At 39.4% G+C, this 26,974-nt stretch overlaps 1 protein-coding gene across 1 annotated transcript in view; it reads left to right on the top strand.

Annotated features, from left to right (window-relative positions):
• Window positions 1–26,974, top strand: part of LOC120943836 (potassium voltage-gated channel subfamily H member 8-like) — a 660,728-nt gene that overhangs the window by 505,978 nt on the left and 127,776 nt on the right. The window contains exon 5 of the mRNA XM_040357401.1: window positions 14,044–14,290. Within this exon, the coding sequence (XP_040213335.1) occupies window positions 14,044–14,290 (247 nt within the window). The remainder of the gene's footprint in view (window positions 1–14,043; window positions 14,291–26,974) is intronic.

The following is a 26,974-nucleotide window of genomic DNA, read 5'->3' as shown; positions in this document are numbered from 1 at the left end:
TTTGGGGATGATTTACTAAAGCTGTAGATTGCAAAATCTGGTGCAGCTGTGCATGGTAGCCAAGTAGGTTGTAAGTTCAGTTTGTTTAATTGAGCTTTGACAAAAAAAGATGGTTGGTTTCTGTGCACAGTTGCACCAGTTTTAGTAAATCAACTCCACTGTCTTCTAATGCATATAAGAAGTGAACAGCCTCAATCATGAGGTATAGTTAAGGCCATATGTGGCTAAAATTAGTTAGTAGTAGGGATGAGCTCAAGGTAGGAATGAGTTCATCTGATAACCAGACTTTTTGCCTGTTTGATGGAAGCCAAATAGTAGCGGTGGTCTGGACTGGCAAGGTTGCCAGGAGGTTTCCGGCCACCACCAACAGATTATATTGCTGCCAGTAACGGATAGAGTAAGGGGAAGGTTATAACACCTGTCAGGTTTTTTTTAGTTAGATGGAGCAGGCAGGCAGGCATTGGAGAGACATCTGTTTACCTCCGGTCCCATAGCCAAAATAGATACTGTAAAGAAAAAGGCGCTATACATGTTCATGTTCATGTGAAAAACTGGCACCTTATGGGGATAAAAACATATAAACCAACAGCTGCCCCCTTTAAAGTGAACAAATCACTAAACTGTGTAGAATTATAAAGTAAAGAAAAAGGCGCTATACATGTTTATGTGAAAAACTGGCACAAAGAAAAACACTGCATCAAATTTAATTGTGCACATAAATGAAAAAATAAACAAGCAAATAGTATTGCTGCTGTTTTTACTTTATTTAAAAATTACTACACTATGAAACTTTTATCTGTGTCTCCTGTGGAGTAATTTTTTACATTCTAGCCCGTGCCTGAGTGGCCATTGGATTGGATTTATGCCATTAACAGAACCAATCTGGTGTTCCCAATGCATTTTTTGACCGTCCTGTAAAAAGGGGTTAAACAGCTCTGGTGAGTGGCCATCTTCATACTGAGCACTCGTGGTGGAAGATCTAGAAGTTTTATCTCAGAGCATTCAATTTTGGTGTTGGGATTTATTCACTTATGGACTTCATGCTTGCTTATTTGTTAATTTATGTGCACATTTAAGTTTGATGCAGTGTTTTTCTTTGTTCCAGTTTTTCACATGAACATGTAGAACGCCCTTTTCTTTACTTTATAATTCTACACAGTTTAGTGATTTGTTCATTTTAAAGGCAGCTGTTGGTTTATATGTTTTTATCCCAATAAGGCGCCATTTTTTTGTATATATTTTCAAAATAGATACTGTAGTTAGAGGAAATCCTCCAAATTGAAGAAATCCCTGGTTGTCACTAGGGTCAACAAATATTAGTGTCACCATTTGATGATTTCACCTCTATTCCTGTTCAAGTGATAACCCAAAAATTTGGATTTCCTTTCACTTTTACCCCCTCCTACCTCCTTTTGCGGCTTTCTCGTCCCTACGGGAGACCTGAGCACCCAGCTAGCACTATCTCCCGGCTGATCATAGAGGTAATCAGAGACTGGAATGGCTCTGTTTGCCTCTATGATATAGGAAACCAGAAGCGATGAGCATACATCACTTTCAGTGTGCCCAGATGAAAACAGAGCCATTTTTAAAGGGAAAGCATCTGATCTTGGTGTGATCAAGTTCTTTTAAGGGTAGCGACATTCGGGGTCTAATAAAGAGTGCCTATCACTGCCTATTGTAATCACAAGGGATATTTATAGTTCATTTTCATAACAATAAAAGTGATAAAAAAAAATTAAAGTGACAGGGTAAAGATGATAAAAAAAACATAATAAAATAAAATTATTTAAAGCACTCCCATTCCCCTATGCTCATGCGCAAAGGTCCATTGATCAACTTCAGTGCAAACAGCCTGTCCGATTTTTTTTCATGTAATCACTGCCAGCAGCTAAAACATTGACCATTGTGCTCCCTGCACTTCCCACCGGCAGAATAAAATAGTGCTGTGGGAGGGATTTCCCCATCAATACTGAATGTGCTGATGGATAAATGGACCAATTTTCTTTCCTTTCACTCATGATTTAAATAAAGAAAATTGCCTATTTTTTGTCCCAGTCCTGATAGATACAGTGCAGTGAGTGAGTGTTGTCACCTTAAGCCAGAAAGTGTGTAACTAGCAGAAACATCAGGTGATAAAAAAAAAAGCCAGAAAAAGGAAACTATTGCAGCCACCACATAATGACTGCTAAGCTGCTATATAGTTTTTTTTGTTATTTTTGAGTTTATGTATGCTTCAGTACAAGAACTCCATGCCAGTCCCTCTCAGTAGGGTAGGGGGATAGGGGATGGAAGGACCAGTCAGACTGTACATGCATGACCCAACTTCCATCCTGAGTCTACAAGCTGTTTTAAAAAGCACCAACATAGTCATAAATTAGTTAGTAGGACATTTATTGTTATAAGTCTGCTATTAACCAATAATGGATTTAGCATGGGCACTGCTCAAAGGTAAGTGTAATAGTGTCACAGGATAACCTAAGGAGACAAAGACAGGAACACTTATCAGACTGTGCAAATTGTTCTTCCAAATAGAATCATCTCATGCTGATAAGAAGCATGCAGCATGCTGGGCTTAATTATCAAGTGGTGTAACTCAATTTAACCCTCTTCCTGTCAACAGTTGCTTACTATCCTTTGTTTAAAACCTCAACAGACAGAATTGCTGCTGTCGTTTTCTGATGCTAAAATAGTTAAATTGATATGAACTTGCTGTGGTACTTAGGAATTAAAGTAATGTATAGTTCAGTTCTTCCTCAGTAGGGATACAATCCAAGAGACATTTCTGGGACAGTTATAATTATAGGTACTAATGGTCTCTGCCAACTGTAATGCTCTTTCACTCTAACATAAATCCATTTGAACATTACAGAGTGTGATGATGTATGTGGGTCTAAATATTACATTGAATTAAACATAGCCCAGTAACACCTGTATGTATAGGTCTATAGACAGATACAAATTCTAATATTATCATGTGCCGAGTGTGAAATATTATATTTAGTATGTTCCCATCATATCCGTTATACTTAATGCATATTTTTATCATTTATGTTTCTGAGCTCTTTATAATGCAAATAAATGGTGTATATATATATTATTAGATTAGTATATATTGTGAGGTACTAGCTGACAGGGCAATGGGCAGTGTATATGTGGCACCATAGGCGTGCGCACTGAGCATGTAGATGGTTCCCTGCTGAACATGAATTCTGAATTTTTCAATAAAAGTAGAAATCCTTTTCAGTATCTTGCATTGAAATTTATGTAACTTTATTAAAGTTTAAGGATTAGGAATAGATCAAAATACATTATCGTTCTACTAAAAAACAGCCTGAATATTTCTGCTACTGGCTCTGTCCTGGATACATTAACTTTGGTCCAGCGAAGATGAACATTCCTCTTCCTTAGTTGGTATTTGGTGCCCACAAGCATTGTCCACTTGACCCATAGAAACATCAATCTCGTTTTAGAGTCTGTATATAGTATTGCTTCCTAACCTTTTTAACCCAAAAATTTTAATTATTACTATACTGAGACTCAAGAAGAAAATTATTATCAAAATCACGTCACTCATGGGACCAATGGCCTAAAGCACATTGCAAGAATTCTTCACCATTTCTATTTCATATAAGTTAATTGTTTCACGGTTGATGGTGTTGTGGGTGGGATTTATTATGTTTCCTAGAAAGCTTTCTTTGATATGTTAATCGCATTGTTTATAGGCTACATCTAGGGTCAAATTAGTACCAGGCTTTGTTTAGTACACAGTCATTTGGTGACCCATCACAAGTAAGTCCATTGCCCCATTTGGGTCCTCACCCATAGTTTTGGAAACACTGGTATAGAGGTACAGCTATTAAACGTTGATAGTTGTAAGCACTCCTGGTATTGTTTTATGGTTTGTGCAAGCCCTATAACTGCTACAGTGTCTGGACAGCTTGGTCTGTTAAAGTAAGTTGAGAAATAACAGATTTATTGGCAGAACCACAAAGTGAAAAGAAAAAAATTGTTGAGCTAAAATGTAACAACTCTTTGTTTTTGGGTTTAATACCACTTGAAGTTTACAAGATTTAACTTTCATCCTTGTCATAGACATTAAAGTGGTTCTAAAGGCTCAAGGTTTTTCACCTTCATCCAGCCTATGCATGAAAGTAAAAAAAAAGGTCTGTGTAATGCAGATGTATGTTTTCAGTGACAAAAACTAAACAAAAATAAAATGAAAAATTTCCTATTAACTACTTACTGTAATTTTCCTTTCCTAATGGGCTCCATGGCAGCATACGTATGGGTTAATCCCGCCTCCTCTCCAATCCTATCTGTCCCACTCCCATAAATTTTTGCTCAGAGCCAGAGGCCACGTTCTGCAACTAGCCTACCCATGACACTGGGAGGGAACTCCTGCTGCCATAGAGTTCATCAGGAAAGGAAAATTACAGTAAGTATTTGATAGGAACTCCATGGCAGCATACATATGGAAAATAACTAGTCCTACACCCTATGGGCGGGCAATGCTGTACCACAGGCTTTAATTTGTACCGTCAACAGGCAGGACCTCTACCTCTATGGCTCTACACAATAATGATCCATAAATGTATTGATCGAGGACCACAAGGCCACCCTACATATTACATTGGGAACCTGATGCTGTGAAGCCGCCCAAGATGTAGATACACTCCTGGTCAAGTAAGCAATCAAAACCTCTTAAGGAGCCAAGCCCTCAGCTCTGTGAGCCTGTCAGATGGCCTGGACAATCCATGCCACAATCGTCCTAGATGAGGCAAGGCTCCCTTTGTTCTTTTCACCAAAAAGAATGAACAGGTGTTCTGAAAGCCTAAAGGAAGCTGTAGCTTGATACTTCTAAAAAGTTCCTAGAACCAAAGAAAAGACACTTCTGAGAGTCAAACTCAGGATTCCCATTTCCATGTCTAAAGCACGCAAGTTAGTACTCTAAAGGTTGGCAGAAAAATGTCTTGGTTCCCATGATAGATGGATGTACCCTTGGGATTTGAGTCAAGCATAAGTAACAACACCACTCAATCTGGAAAGAGCCATAAGAAAGATTTTCCATGACCGATGCTTCAATTTCTGAGGCTTTTTATGCTGACGTGATAACCATGAGAAAGGCGAACTTGACAAAGAGGTCTTTAATGGAGACAGACCTAGAACACTCCACTCCAATTCCGAGAGTGGGTCGAGAACAAGAGGGAGGTTCTGTTTGGGAAACCTCCGCTTACTCCAAGGTCTGAGCCTGGTTGCTCCCTTGAAGAATTGTCAGACAGGAAAAAAAATGCCTAGACCCTGTGAAGGCCAAAAAAGCTGACACTTGTACTCTGAGGGAGCTGACTGATACGCAAGATCTAAATCCGACTGGAGAATACCCAGAATATTTTAAACTTCTGGATCATTACTTTATCCGTCAGCAGCAGACATGTAATATATAAACTTTGACCACATTCTCCCATAAACTTTGCATTCACGCTCCTAGTATTTATTAGAGCGGAGATGACTCTGCAGGAGTAGCCGAGGACCTCCAATCTCAAGAACCCGACCATCAGACGCAACTGTGCTGGACATGGACGTAGAATGGTACCCTGTGACAGAAGGTCTGGCCTGAGGGGAAGGGGCACTGGGTTCCAGTAGCTGAGCTGTGCTAGCAAGGGGAACCATTGCCAATTTGACCAATAAGGCATTACTGCCACTACCTCCACAACTTCTGTTCTGAGTCTTCATACAAACCCGAGGATGACTGGGACTGGAGGAAACGCACAGGTCCTGCTGCATTTCAAATGATCCATCAGGGCATCTCTCCCGAAGGTCTGGAGATACCGGCCCCACGTATAATACTTCTCAAACTTGTTGTAGCACAGGGAGGCGAACATATCGACTTCTGGATGACCCCCATAGACATAATCAGCCTGAAAACCTCCACATGGAGAGATCATTCGTAGTTGTCCAATTGGACTCTGAAAAGTCCATTAGAAATTTATGGACTCCGGGGACATAAGCCGCTTAGATGTCGGTTAGATTCTTCTGAGCCCAAGACATAATTGGCTCAACTTCCTGCAATAGAGAACAGGCTGTGAGTCCCCCCCTCTCTATGTAGGAGACCGTTGTAGTGTTGACTAGCCTAAGAGCACTGATGCTCCCTTCATTATATGGCAAAAGGCCTGTAAGGTTCAGAAGGCTGCCCATAGTTTCAGAATGTTCAACACAGTCTTGTTTATATGGATGGTCCCAATGTTTGAGTCGAATGTAAGTTCGACTCAAACATCGGGTGTTCGTTTGTTCGTAGAACAAACAAATATATGGGGTGCTCCGAGGCTGGCAAACTTCCTGTGAGCGTCCATATGATTTTGAGGTGGGACCACACGCCATTTTTTTCCTTGATTTTTTAATAATTATTGCCAGGTGCTGGGCAATACGTTACAGCCGTGATAGAGTTTACATTAAATGTGTTCCTTTAGAAATGTCATTATTGCTGCTGCATGTTCTACACATCTCACATATGCGCCACTTTACAGGCAGACTAAGTGGACCCCCAGGCATGATATTTAAAGGAATATTTCATTTTTTTTGTTCCACTTTAAGCATCATTAAAATCCCTATTCCTGAAAAAACTATTGTTTTAAAAAAAAAATTGTATTGATACATGTCCCCTAGGGCAGTACCCAGGTCCCCATACACTTTATTTATGGCAATAACTTGCATATAAGCCTTTAAAATTAGGACTTTTTATTTTTCATGTTTGTGTCCTATAGACTTTATTAGGGTTTGCATGTTCGCTAGAAACGTTTTGCCTATTCATGGTGTTCTGGTGCGAATTGAACCCGGAGGGGTGTTCGGCCCATCCCTACTTGTGAAAGTGACAGCCTCACCTGCCTTGAGCTATCCCCGACAGGCAGTAAGCCCCCATCCCATATTGCTGGCATCAGACCTGATTGTGAACCAGGAAATGGGGGGCAATGGAATGGCAAATAAGCTAGTCTCTTCATTGCAGCAACCAGGGAACTCTCTCATGACTAAAGTTATGTAGATGACCTAAATTCTGCTTCCTGGCTTCCACTGCTGGAGAAACCCCTTCCAGAGCATCGACTTTACCATCGGATCTGTAGACACCATAGTGCCCTTTAATTTCAGACACTGAGAGGCATGCAGGTGGAAAGAAGACAGGGCCAAGTGTTTTCTGTTCAAGATTATCGAGATCCAGAGGCAAAGCAATGGTCCTCTTGCTTATATCAAACTTGACTTTTTTCCAGATTTATCAGCCAGCCGAATTTGAGGAGCATTGAAAAGACCTGAGCTCTAGGCTCCTGCAGCTATCCTCTGTATTGGGACAGTAGGAGAAGGCCATCCCCAAGTAACTATGCAGGCATATGCCTCTTGTTTTGATATAACTATAACAACCAATAAGGCTTTGAAAAAACATGCAGGGCTATGTTGAAAGCCCGAATTGTAGACAAGTGAGCTGGAAATGGCCTTGACCTACAAAGGAACTTGCGGAAGTCTTCTACTATGGGCACATGAATGTAAGCATCTTTAGGTCATTGGAAACGAGACAGTCACCTGGCTGGACCCCCTATGTATCAGGGACGTCTCCATCTTAAACTTTTCCTTTTTGATGAAAATTGTGTTAGGTGCGTGAGGTCTACTGTATAATTGGCCTCTGCAAGCCATTCTTCTTCATGTCCATAAAGAAGGTAAAGTACATGCCTTGAAATCTCTTGCATTCTGGGACTGACACAGCAGCATTTTGCAACACCAGTGACTTTACATAATATAAGAGTATATGCCTCTTTTCCTCAGAGTGAGGCAAATCCATGGAAACAATTCTGAGATGAGAAGGACTTCTGAAGGACCATGCGTGTCCTGAAAAGACTCACAGGCCTCGATTGTGGACCTTTATCCAAGGTACGACTTCAACCATTTTGGTCGTTAGGAGGAGGACAAAAAAAGGAATGCCGCCTCTGGCTATGAGCAAATATTTATGGGAGTAGGGGTCCTATAGGATTGAAGAGGAGGCGGGGTTAACCCATACATATGCTGCCTTTGAGTCCATCAGCAGAATTCAAATTAAGTCAATTGATGAAAACTATGACGAAAATCAATTCCAGTTTTTGTCAACGAACAAAAATGTGAGAGAGGAACGTTTTCACTTACCGGAATTTCTGCTTTCCTCGGCGCTCCACCTGTCTGTTAAAGCCCCAGCCGCTGACTGTATTGGCTGAAAGACACTGGCTCCCATCAATCCTTTCACACAGTACACGCCCTTTGCTGGCCTTTTTATAAATCGGCAACATAATTACATCTCCAGCCTATAATAATAGCACATTAAAGTTTAAACAGTAATGGGGGCATCTACTAAGCTGCTGAAAGAAAGAAAAAAAAAATGAATAAAGAGTTTCTTTTTTTTTCTTAATATTTAATGTTGGTAATATATTCAGGTAATACAGTTGTGCTCATAAGTTTACATACCCCGGCAGAATTTATGATTTCTTGGCCATTTTTCACAGAATATGAAAAACACAAAAACGTTTCTTTCACTCATGGTTAGTGTTTGGCTGAAGCCATTTATAATCAATCAACTGTGTTTACTCTTTTTAAATCTTAATCACAACAGAAATACCCTGGTGATTTTGGCATGATAACATGCACACACGTTGACACAAAGGGGTTTGAATGGCTATTAAAGGTAACCATCCTCACCTGTGATCTGTTTGCTTGTAATTAGTGTGTATGTATAAATGGTCAATGAGTTTCTGGACTCCTGACAGACCCTTGCATCTTTCATCCAGTGCTGCACTGACTTTCTGGATTCTGAGTCATGGGGGAAACCAAAAGAATTGTCAAAGGATCTGCGAAAAAGGTAGTTGAACTGTATAAAACAGGAAAGGGATATGAAAAGATATCCAGGGAATTGAGAATGCCAATCAGCAGTGTTCAAACTCTAATCAAGAAGTGGAAAATTAGGAGTTCTGTTGAAACCAAACCACGGTCAGATAGACCAACTAAACTTTCAGCCAGGAAAATTTTTGAGATGCAAAGAAAAACCCACAAATAACTTCAGGTGAAATACAGGACTCTCTGAAAACATGTGGCTGTTTCAAGATGAACAATAAGGAGGCACTTGAAGAAAGATGGACTGCATGGTCGAGTCGCCAGAAGAAAGCCATTACTAAGCAAATGCCACAAAGTACCCCACTTACAATATGCCAAACAGCGCAGAGACCAGCCTCAAACCTTCTGGCACAAAGTCATTTGGAGTGATGAGACCAAAATTTTGCTTTTTGGCCACAACCATAAACACTACATTTGGAGAGGAGTCAACAAGGCCTATGATGAAAAGTACACTATTTCTACTGTGAAATACAGAGGTGAATCGCTTATGTTTTGGGGGTGTGTCAGCTACAAAGGCACAGGAAATTTGGTCAAAATTGATGACAAGATGAATGCAGTATGTTATAAAAAAAAATACTGGAGGGACATTTGCATTCATCAGCCAGGAAGCTGCACATGGGACGACATTCCAACATGACAATGATCCAAAACACAAGACCAAATCGACCCGTTGGCTACAGCAGAATAAAATGAAGGTTCTGGAGTGGCCACCTCAGTCTCCTGACCTCAATATTATTGAGAAACTCTGGGGAGATCTCAAATGTGCAGTTCATGCAAGACAGCCCAAGAATTTGCAGAAAATTGAGGCCTTTTGCCAAGAGGAATGGGCAGTTTTACCATCTGAGAAGATAAAGAGCCTCATCCACAAATACCACAAAATACTTCAATCTGTCATTGATGTCAAAGGGGGCAATACACAGTATTAAGAACTGGGGTATGTAAACTTTTGATCAGGGTCATTTGGCTAGTTTCTGTTGTCATTATCATTTAAAAAGAATAAACACAGTTGATTGATAATAAATGGCTTCAGCCAAACACTAAACACGAGTGAAAGAAAAGTTTTTGTGTTATTCACATTCTCTGAAAAATGACCAAGAAATCATAAATTCTGCCAGTTTATGTAAACTTATGAGCACAACTGTATGTGCAATGTCATTACAGCCAAGAGTTTAACGTTTTTTGGGTTCTATTTTTTATTTTAAAGTTGCACTTTTGTTTGTTGAAAAATTATTATTTATTTTTTTATAAAGACTTTATATATCACAACACCTAAATCTATGTCTGTAATGCATGTTCAAACCTTAATACCATACTTAAGTCCAGGAGTATATAATGAGTTTGTCAATTCTAGAGAAATGCTTAAATAATGCATTACAATTTAACTAATTCTATTCAATTTTACTAGACTAAAATACAAGTAAAATTAAAACAATTCAGATGACTAAAATATGACTAAAACTAAAATGGCATTTTAGTCAAAAGACTATGACTAAAACGAAATGGAAATTTGATGTCAAAATGAACACTGCCTGGCACTGAACAAACTTTCACTGCAACTGTTCTAAATGACAGTGATTGATTCACCGCCACAAGTAAATGTTTGGTAGTAGTCACATTCACTGCCACTTGGCATATATTTAGAACTATTAAGTCAGAGAAAACTGAAGGTTTCTTAGCATGTGTCTGAGTTGTATTATTTGTTACATCACTCCAGACAATATGGACTATTTTTTTCTAGGTCGCATAAGCCGTTGTGTTTTTATCCAGCACATTTTCAAGGTTAGTTTGTTAAATGCAGCCACTTCTAAGGTATGCTTTAACCTTTCACATTGTGACCATGACAATGTCATCTTTGTGCTTCCTTAGACAACTGTACCATGTTGTCATTGAATTATTATGAAAGCAAGAAAAAGAGAAGAAAGGGAGAGGGAAGTAAATCTCTAAACAGCTGCTATAAAAATATTATTGCTGTGTTAAACTGTATACATATACTGTATGTGTCAGTACTGTGGATAATGCATAACTTTCCTCAAATGAGAATTTGCATGTCTGTTTTTAAACAAGATTATTCATTAAGCACTTGACCTCCAGAAGATTTACCTCCCCTCGTGACCAGGCCATGTTTGCGATATGGCACTGTGTTACTTTAACTGACAATTCCTCGGGTGTGCAAAAATTATGTCCCTTTTCCCCCCCACAAATAGAGATTTATTTTGGTGGTATTTGATCACCTCTGCGTTTTGTATTTTTTGCGCTATAAACAAAGAAAGAGTGTACATTTTGAAGAAAAAAACAATGTTTTTTACTTTCTGCTATAAAACCTACCCAATAAAATAATTTAAAAAAATCTAATTTCTTCATCAATTTTAGCCAATATGTATTCTGCTACATATTTTGGTAAAAAAAATCCCAATAAGCGTATATTGATTGGTTTGTGCAAAAGTTACAGCATCTACAAACTATGGGATATTTTTATTTATTTCTTTTTTACTAGCAATGGTGACGATCAGTGACTTCTAGCGGGAATGCGATATTGCGGCGGACAACTTTAACACTTTTTGGGAACTGGTGATATTATTACAATGATCAGTGTTAAAATAAATTTGCACTGTCACTGTACTAATGACACTGGCTGGGAAAAGGGTTAATATCAGGGGCAATCAAAGGGTTAAATGTGTGCCTAGCCAGTGTTTCTCTAAACTGTGGGAAGGTGTTTTTGCTAGGGGAAGGCATGGATCCAGGAACACAGAATCCATGCCTTCCCTCCTGTCAAAACAGCGATCTGCCTTGTTTACATAGGTAGATCGCCGTTCTGCCTGCGTACTGAGCAAACTGTGCTCGCCCTACCTGGAAGAGCCAGATAATGTGTGTGTGTGGGTGTATATATATATATATATATATATATATATATATATATATATATATATATATACAATTATTTTCTTATTTTTTTGAGGGGGAGGGGGGTTTTAAAACCACTTCAAAACTTAAACTTGTAGAAACTAATATTGCAAAATATTGCAAAATGCCCATCTCAGCGTAATTTGGTGCAGAGAAGTTGATATTCCAGGTGCATGTGCAATTTAAAGCTGCTACAGCCATAAGAGACTTCAATTGACATGCTTTTCTTTTAAACAGAAAGGAAGGTTTTTCTCTGTGCGTAGACTAAATAAATAAAATAATTATATACATACATGCATTTTAGACTTTAGTTCCTCTTTATGGACACATTGCCAGAGGAAGCTATATTTCAGGTTGTTTACAATTTGGTCTCAAGCTCTGGGCAGACCCCTGAAATAAGCAGTGAGACAATCGGAGTTTGGGGATCATAGTGTTGGAAAATAAATGATGATCTTCCAGCAATAAGATAAAAAAAAAAAATTCTAATGTGACTCAATTGTGAGAATCATGCCAAAACCCCTGTAAAAAAAAAACACTACTTAAATCCTAGAAAAATAGTGGTTTCATTTATTAGGTGGCTAGTCATGGATCAAGAATCTTTTCTTCAAGGTTGGGGTTGACAAGAATACATTTATTTCAACCTCTTTCCCATCTTTCATGTATTATATTGACTATGTTGCAATTGAGAAAATGGATTTTAAGATCTATGAACATTCATTTTTTGGAAAACAACTGAATGCTGGAGAGATCATAAAAGCACAAATAATTGCAACCCTGTTTTCATGAACACATCTAAATTTGACTTGATATCAGCCTTTTGCAATCTGCTATACAACAGCACTTCGATGGGGAGAGGGAGGGGCAGGACTGGGATCAAGTCATATGTCATGCATGCAAATGTGCTGACAAGGAACCTGCTGATAGGAAGAGAGCAGAATAAGTCAAAATCAGATGTATTAATGAAAACAGAGTTGCAATCATTTGTGCCTGTATGATCTCTCCAGCGTTCAGTTGTTTTCCAAAAAAAATAATGTTGATAGATCTTAAAATCAATTTTCTCAATTGCAACATAGTCAATATAATACGTGAAAGATGGGAAAGAGGTTGAAATAAATGTATTCTTGTCAACCCCAACCTTGAACAAAAGATTCTTGGTCCATGCTTCAGGCCTCGTACACACGACCGTTTTCCTCGACAGAAACTGGAAACTGTCGAGGAACTCGACGAGGAAAAAAGAGAGCAAGTTCTCTTTTTCCTTGATGGGAGTCTCAATTTCCTCTTCGTTTTCCTAGTCGGGCTGGTTTTCGACGAGAAACACGATCGTGTGTATGCTAAGAAACCCACGCATGCTCAGAATAAGGTATGAGACGGGAGCGCACCTTAGGTAAAAGTGGCATTTGTAATGGAGATAACACATTTTTCACGCTGTAACAGACTGAAAAGTGCAAATCGTCTCTTAACAAACTTTTACTTAACACGCAGTAACATGAGATTAGCAAAACCAGCCCCAAGGGTTGTGCCAGTGGAATCAAACTTCCCCTGCCATTGTATGTGTTGTACGTCACCACGTTTGAGACTGAGGAGATTTTGTCTTGACCGTGTGTACGCAAGGCAAGCTTGTCGAGTTCCTCGACAAGCATAACAAGGAACTCGTCGAGGAAAACGATGTGTCTTTTCCGACGAGTTCCTCGGTCGTGTGTACGAGGCTTCAGGCTGGTTTTGATGGCATTCGTATGACATCAGTTTGATATGCTTCTGGGATCATTTAGAATTCATTGACCAAAATTTTTTACCTGCGGTTGACTTTCTTCTGACCTGCATTTGAAATGCTTCAAGTGGTGTTTTCATTCCTATAATCTTGTAAGAGAATTCAAAATGTGTTTGGAGAAAACAAAAGACCATTAGCATGGGCCTAAGCAAAGATTAGTCCATTGCTGCTTTTGACTGCCCAGCCAACAGCCTGGGGGTGGAAAAAAGACACCACTGTTTTCCTTCTACAGTCTATAACTGTAACAGAGAAAGGGATGTCATCTGGCTGACCGTGCTGCATGGTAGGTCTATGTAAATCCAGATGGAGAGAAATACAAATCATTTGGCAGGTAAAACAATGACTGTATATGTATTCACCTGTGTATTTAGCCGTATGTCTAAAGTTCAGCTTTAGCCCGCTTTTCTTGTTATTGCCCTAGTTACAAGAGTAAGATTACCTGTCACATTTATTCTCTTTTTTTCTTTATTATTTTGCAGAATGTGTTTGGTGACAAGCCCACAATCCCAGAATACAAAGTTGCTGCAATCCAGAAGTCACGCTTCGTTCTCCTGCACTATGGCACTTTTAAGGCTGGCTGGGACTGGCTGATTCTCTTGGCCACGTTCTATGTTGCTGTGACGGTCCCCTACAATGTCTGCTTTGCTGCTGCTTGGGATGAACACTCTTCTTCGCGTAGCCCACCCAGTGTCAGCGACATCTTTGTTGAAATCCTTTTCATGCTTGGTATGACAAATCTTGGGTATGAGGGTTGAGAGAATTTGCTTGTTGCTGTAGGCTAGCACTAAATAGTACAAGTGAGTGTTACATGGATTGTGAAGGTACATCTCTGATATTGCACAAATATTGTTATGCTAGTAATAGTAATATTAGTAGTATCTAGTAATTTTCTCATTATCTATGATGTGCACAGTATATTGTTATCTCTACTGGGCCTTTAAATATTCCACAGGTTGAAGGATGGAAATAAGGAAACCCTACAATTTGCTACAAGACCCCCTCAATTATTTTAGCACCTCTGTAGCCGCGTGCACACGATCGGATAACTGATGGAATCTAATCCGATGGATTTTTTCGTCGGATAACTGATGAAGCTGACTTTCATCAGTCTTGCCTACACACCATCAGTCAAAAATCCGACCGTGACAAAACACGGTAACGTAAAACACTACGACGTGCTGAGAAAAATTAAGTTCAATGCTTCCAAGCATGCGTCGACTTGATTCTGCGCATGCATGGATTTTTCTCCGATGGACTTCCACACAGACGATCAGTTTTTTTCTATCGTTTTTTTATCCATAGGAAAAATGTAAAAAAAAATCTATTTTTTTACACCGATGAAAAAAAGACCGATGGGGCTCATATACGATTGGTTTGTCTGTTTTCAAGGACAAACCGATCATGTGTACAGGGCTTTAGTCTTATTTTTAGATAAATTACTTTATCATAGTGCTGAATATCAGGAGATGTGAACAAACCTGGACACTGTAGATATTTATTCAGCTTGCCAGGCCCTGCCACTGAGTAAATAAGAAGTACCCTAAGGAAAGTCGTATGCACTAGTTGCAGCAGAGAGATATTTCTTTAGTTTGGTGCAAGTTACTTTAATTTACAAATCTTAAAAAGCAGTTTTCAGAAACGGATCTGAGTCATAAGTTTAAAATACAAGTTACCCCTATTTTATCAGCTATTAAAGTGGTTGTTAAGCCTCTTACACATATCTATACCAACCCCTCAGTGTTCTAATCCGGTATGCCCCTGTGTGAGGGGCATACAGGATTAGAACACAGAGGGGATGGTATGAAGTTGTGAAAGTTATTTGAACAGTGGGAGTTGAGGGGCAGGCACTGTCACAAGCTGACAGGCAGAGAGGGGAGGGGGAGAGAGCACAGAGGAGACAGATAGCAGGCTGCGGATGATGGAGGCACATACAGATGACTGCGGCCTCAGGGCTCAGCAGCCCTGATATATTGGAGTCAGCACACAGGGGGGAGGGTATAGCCAGGCAGGATCAACCAGGTATTACAGGTGTTACAGGGGGCCAAATGACACAGCACAAGCACTGTGCTGTATAACATGCTTTAAAGGAACAAGATTATCTTTTTAGGGTTAACAAACGCTTTAACTCTTTCTTTTATACTTTGCAAGTATATAACAGAAACTTGTTACCACACACTCCATTCACTTATGCTCAGTGATCGTTTCAGCCCAGCAACTGGCCCACAGACATTTTATGGGCTGTTAAAATGGCTGACATTTCATTGACGTTCAGTGTTGTCTCCTACTAGTAAATCAGACATATCAAACTTGTAATTTTATGACCCATAATTATTCCCTGTGGCCCTCAGTCAAAAACTGAAATTTAATGAGATCCAAAGTTGTTTAAGCTTTATCGTGTTACATATTTTTGCAGTTGAGCAATTTCTTAAAAAATCTTGAATATTTTGTTACATTTTGACAATATGTAACAATTTAACACAGAGAATGATTACTTACTTTATATATGCAGGTTATTCCTAAAAAAAAGCTCACTGCGCTCAAACCCTAAACTCAATCTGGATAAATGAGAGATGTCGGTGCTCAGACTTCAGCTCCTGCAAGCTGTATCATAATAATATCCAGAAGAGTCGGCACTACAGCTGGATCAAAAAAATATAAGAACTGTTATTGAGACCTAGGGTTAGAAATGCACGTAGACAGACCCGCTTTTATTTTGTTTTATTTGGTAGATTTAGTAATTGCTTTGTCAGTCCCTAAAGTGGTGTCTTTTTTCGGAAATTAATTAGGTTCAGTCCTTGATGGATCTTCTTTAGCTATGTATGGTATTACCCTACTTAACTCACACTTTTGATTCCTTTTATTTCACCTGTAATTTCACCTCAAATAAACAGTCATCTCAATAAATAACAAACAGTTATCTTTTAATCAAATAATGCCTCGTCTTTCTGTGGAAATAATACAATATAGAATTAGAACTCCCTTATACTGTAACACATAGCAAAGTAAATTGTCATTGGCGTAACACATTTTGTCATGTAATATGGGATTACAATTTGACATTTTGCAAGACCCATTCAGTAGATATGAATGGGACTACACAATATACGAAAAATATAGCATTCATCTTCATTTGGCCATGCTTTTTTAAACAAGCCCTTACAAGCCCTAAGTTCATATGGTGATATGTTACTAATGCCAAGAGGGCTGGAGAAACAATTTCACCAAATTTTACATTTTCAAACTCTTAGAAGGATGAATCTTTTCATCAGCATCCCTCTTTTGTATCTACTGTACCATCAGTCACATCGTCAACCACCTCTCATTCTCACTCAGATTTCTTCTATCTTTATTGTCCCTTTTTCCAAAATGTCTAAGGTTTTTTGTAAATTGCTCCTCCTCTCTGACACTCTCCATTACACAGCAGCCCCCTTTTTTCTCTCTAGTGGCATCTGTCAGCATGCAGGAGCTTTTCTTCCTTCTGGGGACATTATGAACCTTGCATGTTTTTTGTCAGCACAGGAACTGGTCAGCTTCTCGCACCACTGTAAAGGGACTACAATGGGTTGATATCACATCAATATATACTTAATGATGCTGCATTAAAGTGTTACTAAACCCACAACAGTAAAATCAGTCTCTATATGCAGTAAAGCATGCTTGTAATACTCACTGTGAAACCTAAGGGGTTAATCCTGCGCATTATGTAAAAGGGCAGTTTGAAAGTGCCTGAGTTTTTACAACCATCTGTACAGTCTGGGCACAAACTTTCCACTTCCACTCTGTGGTGCCTTTTCAGAAAGGGGTCAGATCTCCACTTTGGCAAACTAGCCCTTACAAAAATAATTGACGTTAAAGACAATACAATGATGCTGTTTGAATCTAGGCATGAGCCAACAGTTTGCTTTGAACCTATGTTCAGACCGAACTTTCGCTGTTCGGATGAATGCCTGAACTTTAGCTTTTTTCAGCTCACTGTTTGGCAGGAGCCATGCACCATATATAGAGGCAGTATTTCTACTTTTATATATGATAGCTTCCAACTGTCACTGGTTCCAAAGAAATTCACAGGTGCTTGCATCCTCCGCACCCCTGGGAACCACTGACTTCATGGAGAATCCCTGCTCCTTTTTAGCATAGGTGTGGGGATAGCAGTGACTTTGCTGCCCAAATATAATCACTGGCAATATATGGTCAATAATGTCACCACTATGCTCGGCTTTTCCCTTATATAGCTGATGACAGGTCAGGAGCATTTGGCTGGTGTTCCCATCAGGATTGGTTGCATGCACTGCATCATCAGGTTTTATTTTTCAGTGAGTCAGCAGGTAGCAGGCATTGTAGTAGAGAATGGATTTACAATGAGGGACTCATGTGCTCATTCACACAGGGGGGGGGGGGGGGGGGGGGGTTTCCAGATAAGCCTCCCACCCACAGAACTCCACAACCATCTGACAAGGGTTGTGAGCAAGAGTTCCTTGTCCTCATCAATATTGGGGATAAGCTGCTTTGCTAGGGGGTGGCCCCCATGTGGCCTAGTATGGTCCAGCTAGGGGGCGTACCCCTATTTTCTAGCCAGCCAGGCCACATGCTTAGATTAAGGGTCTGGTATTGATTTTTTGGGGGAACACACACATTCTTTTGGATGGATTTTGCCCCAAAATCAGTAAAAGACCCTAAGTGTCTGGTATGGTTTTCCTGGGAGACCTCTAATATTTTTTTTTTTTTTTTGTTTGTTTGCATGAATTACACCTTTTCAAATCCATAAAAGACTCAGAAGGCCTGGTATGTATTTCGGAGGGGACTCTACGCAACTGACATATACAAAGAAAACGAATTATAAATTTTAAATTGCCAGCAAATTAAAAAATGTAGCACACAAACTCCTCCAAAGGTCCCCAAATCACATAGCAGACTCTTTGAGGGTTTTTTGTGCTTTGTTTTCTTTGTTTTGTTTTTACAATGAAGCTGCCTCCTCACAGGTGGGATTAGGGCAACACGGAATGTTATTTAAATAAATTGGATGTTTTTTTAATGTTTCACTTTAAGCAGTGCCCACCCCTCATACTATATATATATATGTATATTTTAACATCCCCTATTATATTACCCCAAAAAATGGGCATTTTTAATTTCACTGGAGTTCAGTTTCAGCATCTGAGCTTCTTTGAAGTTCACCAAACCCTGCTCAAACCGAACCCAGGGCAGTTTGGCTCATCACTATGTGACACCCAAAACAGCATACATTTCTGTAAAGGTATTTTTATCATAAACCTGGTTGGAAGCTTCTAGTCAGTGCAGCTAATAATAAATGGCCCAAGCCCTTTGAGTAGTAACCCTGGCTGCCATTAACATTATACAAGGCTGGCTGTCAAACAAAACTAAAACTGTTTTTGATAAATTAATTGAAAAGTAGCTGAATGTTGCCAGAAGCAAATCACTAGCGCTGTTAATACTAAGATGATGACAGGAGGTTATCGAAGAGCAAATAAATACAGTAACAATATAAGTGTAGTTGGTATTTAAAAGAAATGTGAAAGGTTCTTAGTTAAAGCTAAGGTCCTGCAGTGACAAAAATCATCACGCTACATCTTGAGTTTAATGCCGCGTACACACGGTTGTTTTTTGTGATGAAATAAAACAACGTTTTTAAAAACAGCATTTAAAATGATCGTGTGTGGGCTTCACATCGTTTTTTGGCTCCTAAAAAAACACCAAAAAAAAATTTGAACATGCTTCAATTTTTTATGGAACATGAACGAAAAAACTCTGGATAGCCGCACTCCAAGATAACTTAAAATTAAGTAGGTCTTTTTATTTTCAAATGCACATGCAGTCACCGCAAACAACAGGTACAGAAATGGCCGACGCGTTTCACGCTGCAATTCAGCGCTTAGTCATGGCTAACACAGGTTCATACGCACAGGGTTAGCGATTTCATCAGTTGTACACTTTATGGCCTTTTGGAGAGTCATGTTCAGGTTTCCGACAACTGACTTTCGCATTAGATCATCATTATGTTTCAATTTTTCGGCCTTGGATCTGTACACTATGCCTTTCCTCCTTTCACAAAATCGGTTAGACACCGTTGAGGTCGTTACATCCCGGCAGCTGTCTTTTTGGCAACTTCCAGATTTTCACATCAATAATTTGAAGAACATTTTTAGCACATTATCCGGGCCGATTTCACACTCACCTGATAAGTATTAACATGATGTTTGATGTCTATAACCCTGTGTATAATGCAGTGTCTGGATTGCTACAGGCATAATGTTCACACACAAACCCTGTGTACGACAACAGATTTTCGCACTAGATCACGATCTCCACTAGACACTTTGTCAGCACTAAGCTCACATATGCAGGTTTTTTTATTATTATCTGGCCACTCTACACTTCCCTTCTTTTCATATTTTTAGTTTTCTTTTTTTCTCCTCTTTGAACAAGTATATCTCTTTGATTGTGCGGCTCCTAAATGGAAGTTGCAGAACATCAAATTATATGAACATTCATCTAGGTTTCTCCCAGGAGGATTAATCATTTCATTAGAGTCACACTCGTACACACCTTGTATTAATATTAGGAACACAATATAAAAACAAAACAAAAATATAAAAAAAAATATAGGAATTAGAGTTTTTGTATCAAAAAATATATTTAAAAAACTAAAAATAAAAATATAGAAGCACTTTAAACTTTCATTCCTACATCTTGCGTTGATGGGGAATTTCACACCAGTATTACACAGGAGTGCCCATATTTGAATATTAGTTGTTCACCTTTTTAATGCACAAAAATACCATCCTCTCAATATACATAGAACATGCATTTAATAATTTTCATTGGAAGGATTTTTATATATGGGCCCACTTTATGTGGAGTCACACATAGGCCATAATTGTGACTTCATATTTTTGGAGCCTTGAGGGGACACATAGGTGTTTTGCTACTATATATATATGTGTTTTATACAAGCTTTTCATTTCAATTTGTTAATTCTGAGGGAGGCCTCATCACCTGCTCTATATGATTCAGATTGAACGTGTATGTAATTAATTGTTTAATTATTTGATTGATCGAGCACCGCCATTGGCGGATATTTTTTCACATGATGGTGGTTTTGGTATATATGTTATTTTAGTGTGAACCTGTGTTAGCCATGACTAAGCGCTGAATTGCAGCGCGAAACGCGTCGGCCATTTCTGTACCTGTTGTTTGCGGTGACTGCATGTGCATTTGAAAATAAAAAGACCTACTTAATTTTAAGTTATCTTGGAGTGCGGCTATCCACAGTTTTTTCGTTCATGTGCTACAATTAGCATTGCCAGCACCCTGGTGGTTCAACAACCCTTGATGATCTACGAGGCTCACCTGGAGCGGTGAAAGAATTGTCTCTTCAATTTTTTATGTCGTTTTTCAAAATGTCGTTTTTTGTGTCATAAAAAATGATCGTGTGTGGGCTAAAACGACGTTTTAAACCCCCGCATGCTCAAAAGCAAGTTATGAGACGGGAGCTTGAATGGAACAGAGTCCTGTCATACGCGTTGTACGTAACCGCGCTTTGCTAGAGCATTTTGAAAAAACAATGGTGTGTGGGCAACGTAGGTTTTTAAAATGAAGTTTGAAAAACGTCGTTTTTTTCATGATAAAAAAACGACGTTTTTTTACAAGACAAAAAACGACCGTGTGTATGCGGCATAAGAGTTATTGCATAATCCCTAAAATTTTATATAAATCTGAAAAATTTTAATAGTGAACACATTTTTGAGAGTATTCTGGCATTTCCCAATATTTAAACCGGTTGTGGATAGTGGACCAACAAAAATGAAACCCATTAGCCATAACAGTAAAGCTCACGTTTAATACATTTAATCCAAAGCTCTAAAGCATTTAATACTAAAACCCTTGTCTGTTATTTTTATTTTATTTGCATTCTTTAGCCCCTTAATGCCCGCCGCACGACTATATACGTCTGCAAAATGGCACGGACAGGCAGATGGGCGTATATATACGTCCCCGCCTTCTAGCGGGTGGGGGGTCCGAGCGGGACCCCCCCGCTGCGTGCGGCGGGCGGATTCCCTCGGGGACCGATCCGGGACGACGGCGCGGCTATTTGTTTATAGCCGCTCCGTCGCGATCGCTCCCCGAGGCTGAAGAATGGGGAGAGACGTATGTAAACACGGCTTCCCCGTGCTTCACTGTATCGATCGAGTGATCCTTTTTATAAGGGAGACTCGATCGATGACGTCAGTCCTACAGCCACACCCCCCTACTGTTGTAAACACACACTAGGTGAACCCTAACTCCTACAGCGCCCCCTGTGGTTAACTCCCAAACTGCAACTGTCATTTTCACAATAAAGAATGCAATTTAAATGCCTTTTTTGCTGTGAAAATGACAATGGTCCCAAAAATGTGTCAAAATTGTCCGAAGTGTCCGCCATAATGTCGCAGTCATGAAAAAAATTGCTGATCGCCGCCAATAGTAGTAAAAAAAAATTAATAAAAATGCAATAAAACTATCCTCTATTTTGTAAACGCTATACATTTTGTGCAAACCAATCAATAAACACTTATTGCGATTTTTTTTACCAAAAATAGGTAGAAGAATATGTATCGGCCTAAACTGAGGAAAATAAAATTTATATATGTTTTTGGGGGATATTTATTACAGCAAAAAGTAAAAAATATTGCATTTTTTTCAAAATTGTCGCTCTATTTTTGTTTATAGCGCAAAAAATAAAAACCGCAGAGGTGATCAAATACCACCAAAATAAAGCTCTATTTGTGGGGAAAAAAGGACGCCAATTTTGTTTGGGAGCTACGTCGCACGACCGCGCAATTGTCTGTTAAAGCGATGCAGTGCCGAATCGCAAAACCTGGCCTGGGCATTTAGCTGCAAAAAGGTCCGGGGCTTAAGTGTTTAGAGAAGTTTTACATTGACTTCCTGTCCTGGAGACAACAAGTGAGGCAAATCCTAAATAGGTGTTTCCACTGGGAAGTTTTCCTTTTATCCTATTTTTTGTGAAAACTGTAATATTTTTGATTTCCATAAATTTTCTGTTGTCACTGGGACATACAAAGAGAGATGATCTCCTGAGAAATAAAAAAAAATCCAAAGGAGTATAGGAGTTTTACATAGGGGTAGAAGGCAACATGAGAGATGAACCTGCAAGTGTACCATCAGAGACTAGAGTTTTACCATACCTCCTTGCTTGAGTTCATAATTTACACTTTTCATTGGAAACAGGACACATTTTGTTTCCCTAACCACTCACTATATCATGCCCCAGCAGAAATACAGAATACAAGAAGAAGATAATGTTTTCAAATAACAACCACAAAAGAGATAGTAAAAATAAGAGACTTTGGGCTAGATTCATAAAGGACATACGACGGCGTATCTTCAGATACGCCGTTGTATGCCCGAATGAGCGCGGTCGTATCAATGCGCCTGATTCATAGAATCAGTTACGCATAGATTTGGCCTAGATACGAGCAGCGTAAGTCTCCTACGCCGTTGTATCTTAGGGTGCATATTTACGCTGGACGCTAGGGGCCCCTTTCCGTAGATTTACGCGTAGAATATGCAAATGAGCTGGATACGCCGATTCAGAAACGTACGTCCGACTGGCGCATTGATTTACGTAGTTTACGTAAGGCTTATTTCGGCGTAAAGTTACCCCTGCTATATGAGGCGTAGCCAATGTTAAGTATGGACGTCGGGACAGCGTAAAATTTTCCGTCGTTTACGTCGTTTACGTAAGTCGTATGCGAATAGGGCTGTGCGTAAGTTACATTCACGTCGAAAGCATTGACTATTTGCGACGTGATTTCGAGCATGCGCACTGGGATACGTTCACGGACGGCGCATGCGCCGTTCGTTAGGAGCGTCAATTACGTGGGGTCAAGGCTCATTATAATACAACACGCCCACTGCCTGGACAATTTGAATTAGACGGGCTTAGGCCGGCCCATTTACACTATGCCGCCGTAACTTAGGACGCAAGTTCGTTGTGAATACGGTACCTGCCTCACTAAATTACGGCGGCGTAGTGTATCTGAGATACGCTACGCCCGCCTAAAGATAGGCAATTCTATTTGAATCTAGCCCTTTGTTTCTTGTGGGACAGAAAGAGTAGTATACTGTATATATTTGAATGGCAACGTGGGCTTCAATATATTAATTAGAGGGACCTCAGAATGAGAGAACATGTATTTAACATTAAAAAGGGCTGCAGAAAGCATAATGAATGTGGGCTTTGAGTTAAATTGTTTTTTCATTAATGCTCTTTAAGGTTTTTATAAATAATGAAGGGACAATTAGGCTAGTTTTTTTATTTATTCATAAAAAGGGTTCCACAATCACTGTTCTAACGAGTCCGAGAAATTATTACATTTTGTGTAAAAAATGTATAAGTGGATGGCGCATGACTAAACAAGCACAATCAGTAATCAGCAACATTAGCATATCATAAGGTCCATGTCAATAATAAAAATTAATTAAGTGAATATAATCATCCAATAATAGTCCAATAACAGTCCAATAGCACTAGCGGCAGCAATCCTGAAGCAGAAGCGAACTCTGAAAGATATGTACGAACAAGAAGGAAATGCGCCAAACTAAGTGCAGTAAATATGGATTTAATTAAAAGTAATGTCTCAAACAATAAATTGGTTACTCACAAAAGGAGTGAAAACACAGGCATGGTAGGGCAAGAGGCTGGTCTGGTGTCAGTGTGTCATCTGTAGCTGCAGGGGTTCGATCTGGCTGGTCTCATACTGTGGAACCGAAGGAGATGGAAATCCAGGAGTTAGGAAGCCATGGGGGAACACAGGAGCTCCAAGAACCGCTGGTGCTGCTTCAGAGCGGCGTGCGTTCCAGCGTGGAACGCAGCGTACCGTCGTAGGACCGGAAGTGACGTAGGGACTCAGGCCAGCCAATAGGATAATGTTTCTCAGCATCCGCTGTTTCATCAGATCCAAAACTGTCACAATAAATATATATATATATATATATATATATATATATATATACACTGTATATATATATATATTTCAGCATTTTGTCAGTATTTTATAATATATAGTATTAGGGTATTTTTAAGAATTTTATAAGATTTGGTAGAACTGCTGCTCAATTTTTTCCTTTAGAAATGTAATTTTGCTGTGGTACTGTTATAAACTTGGGAAAGATGCACTACTTTACAGGCAGACTAAGGAGACCCCCATGCACGATATTTAAAGGAATATTTAATTTCTATTAAATATTATTAAAATCACTGCTCCCAAAAAAACATACATTTTTAAAACTTTTTCTACATTGATACATGTCCCCTGGGGGAGGACCCGGGTCCCCAAACACTTTCTGCGGCAATAACTTGCATATACGCCTTTAAAATTAGCACTTTTGATTTTTCACGTTCACATCCCATAGACTTTAACGATGTTCGCACAAATTTTTTGCCTGTTTGCATGTTCAGCTGCAAACCAATCTCGGGGGTGTGCAGCTCATCCCTACTGCAGAGGTTGAAGAGATGGGGGGTCATCCTGTCAGTGCTCAGACCATATGCCAAACACAGCATCAAATTGGTCTGCATGGCTGTCGTCACAGGAGGAAGCCTCTTCTAAAGATGATGCACAAGAAAGCCCGCAGTTTGCTGAAGACAAGCAGACAAACACACCTCCAAGACGACCACTGACTTGCTAGAGAAGCTGAGGGTAATTGTGATGGACTGGCAAAACATGTCTCCAGACCTAAACCCTATTGAGCATCTGTGGGGCATCCTCAAATGGAAGGTGGAGGAGATCTCTAACATCCACCAGCTCTGTGATGTCATCATGGAGGAGTGGAAGAGGACTCCAGTGGCAACCTGTGAAGCTCTGGTAAACTCCATGGGGGTTAAGACAGTGCTGGAAAATAATGGTGGCCACACAAAATTATGACACTCTTGGGCCCAATTTTGACATTTTCACTCAGGGGTGTACTCACTTTTGTTGTCAGTGGTTTAGACATTAATGTCTGTGTGTTGAGTTATTTTGAGGGGACAGCAAATTTACTCTGTTAAAAAATGTGAGGGTGTACTTACTTTTGTGAGATACTGTATACGGATACACTTTCTATATAAACCTTATTTGCCGGTGTATAAAGTGACCAGGTGTATAAGACGACCCCCTAATTTTACAGTTTTTTAAGATTTTGTGCCTGTACTCACTGTATAAGACGACCCCCCTTCCGAGGCTTCCGGCGCCTTCAAATTTCTTCCTTCTGGAGCCATATTCTTCTTTATTCTTGCTGGAGCTGGAGCCATATTCTTCTTCCTTCTTGCTGGAGCTGGAGCCATATTGTTCTTCCTTCTTGCTGGAGCTGGAGCCAATCACGGTGAGCAATGTATTCTATTAATGAATACAAAGCCTGCTTGGATTGGCAGAGGCTGTAACATCATCAGGCCACGCCTCTCTGACTCAAAGCCGATCCAAGCAGGCTAATGTATGTAGCCTGCTCGGATTGGCAGAGGTTGTTACTCCAATCCGAGCAGGCTCTGTATTCATTTGAATACATCGTTTACCGGGATTGGCAACAGGAATCCTAGCAGCTGACCCCTGCTTTTTGGCCAGTTTTTTTTAAGTGTAAAAGGTAGTCAGCAAATACAGTATGTATACACTTTGCTTTCTAAAAACATAGATTTTTGCAGATTTTAATTTATCATTGACACGGGAAAGCAGTTGCTGGCAGTGCTTGACAATACATGGACATGTTTTGCATCTTCTTCCAACAACTGCCTTAATATATCAAATCTAAAGGCTTGTTTGGATGTGTATTCAGTCCTGGGCATTTCTCCTAATGAAAGCTAGAATTGCTGGCCAGAGCATCTGTTTATTTTGTAAAAACAGACAACATTATCATTTATTAAATATCTGTTCTGCAGGCAAACTAGAAACCCTGTAGCGTTGTCCTTTTAGCATGTCAGTTTAAGAGCTAAGTGATTCTCATGTCGACATTCATTCACAAAAGAAGCTATATCTAAATATTTAAGTAAGCTCTGGAACCAATGTCCCAGGGAGGAAAATGTATTAAAGATTTTCCCGTTATTATTCACAGTCGGCCTAATACCATGGTCAATGTTTCATTTGCTGACATCTTGTTAATTATTTACTTGAGAATGCTATATTTTTAGAAGTCAGTAAGAGGGAAAACTGAATTTAGAATTAGAAAAAAGTGTCAGCTATTTAATAAGAGTGGGAATGAGTTATTAGAAAATAGCTGTCAGAAATTATTTTCTTAAAGCATTCGTTACCTTTGCAAGGCTATTTGATTTTAAAAATCCTATTGTTACAGGGACAGAAAGTGAGGTGAAATTTTCTTAACAGGGGCACAGACAGCAAACCAAACATTTCATGGGGTGTTAACCCT

This window comes from Rana temporaria, chromosome 6 (genome assembly GCF_905171775.1).
Source record: "Rana temporaria chromosome 6, aRanTem1.1, whole genome shotgun sequence".
In the NCBI taxonomy this organism is placed as follows: domain Eukaryota; kingdom Metazoa; phylum Chordata; class Amphibia; order Anura; family Ranidae; genus Rana; species Rana temporaria.
Note: the sequence above shows the minus strand (reverse complement) of the source record. Positions and strands in the feature narration are given on the sequence as shown.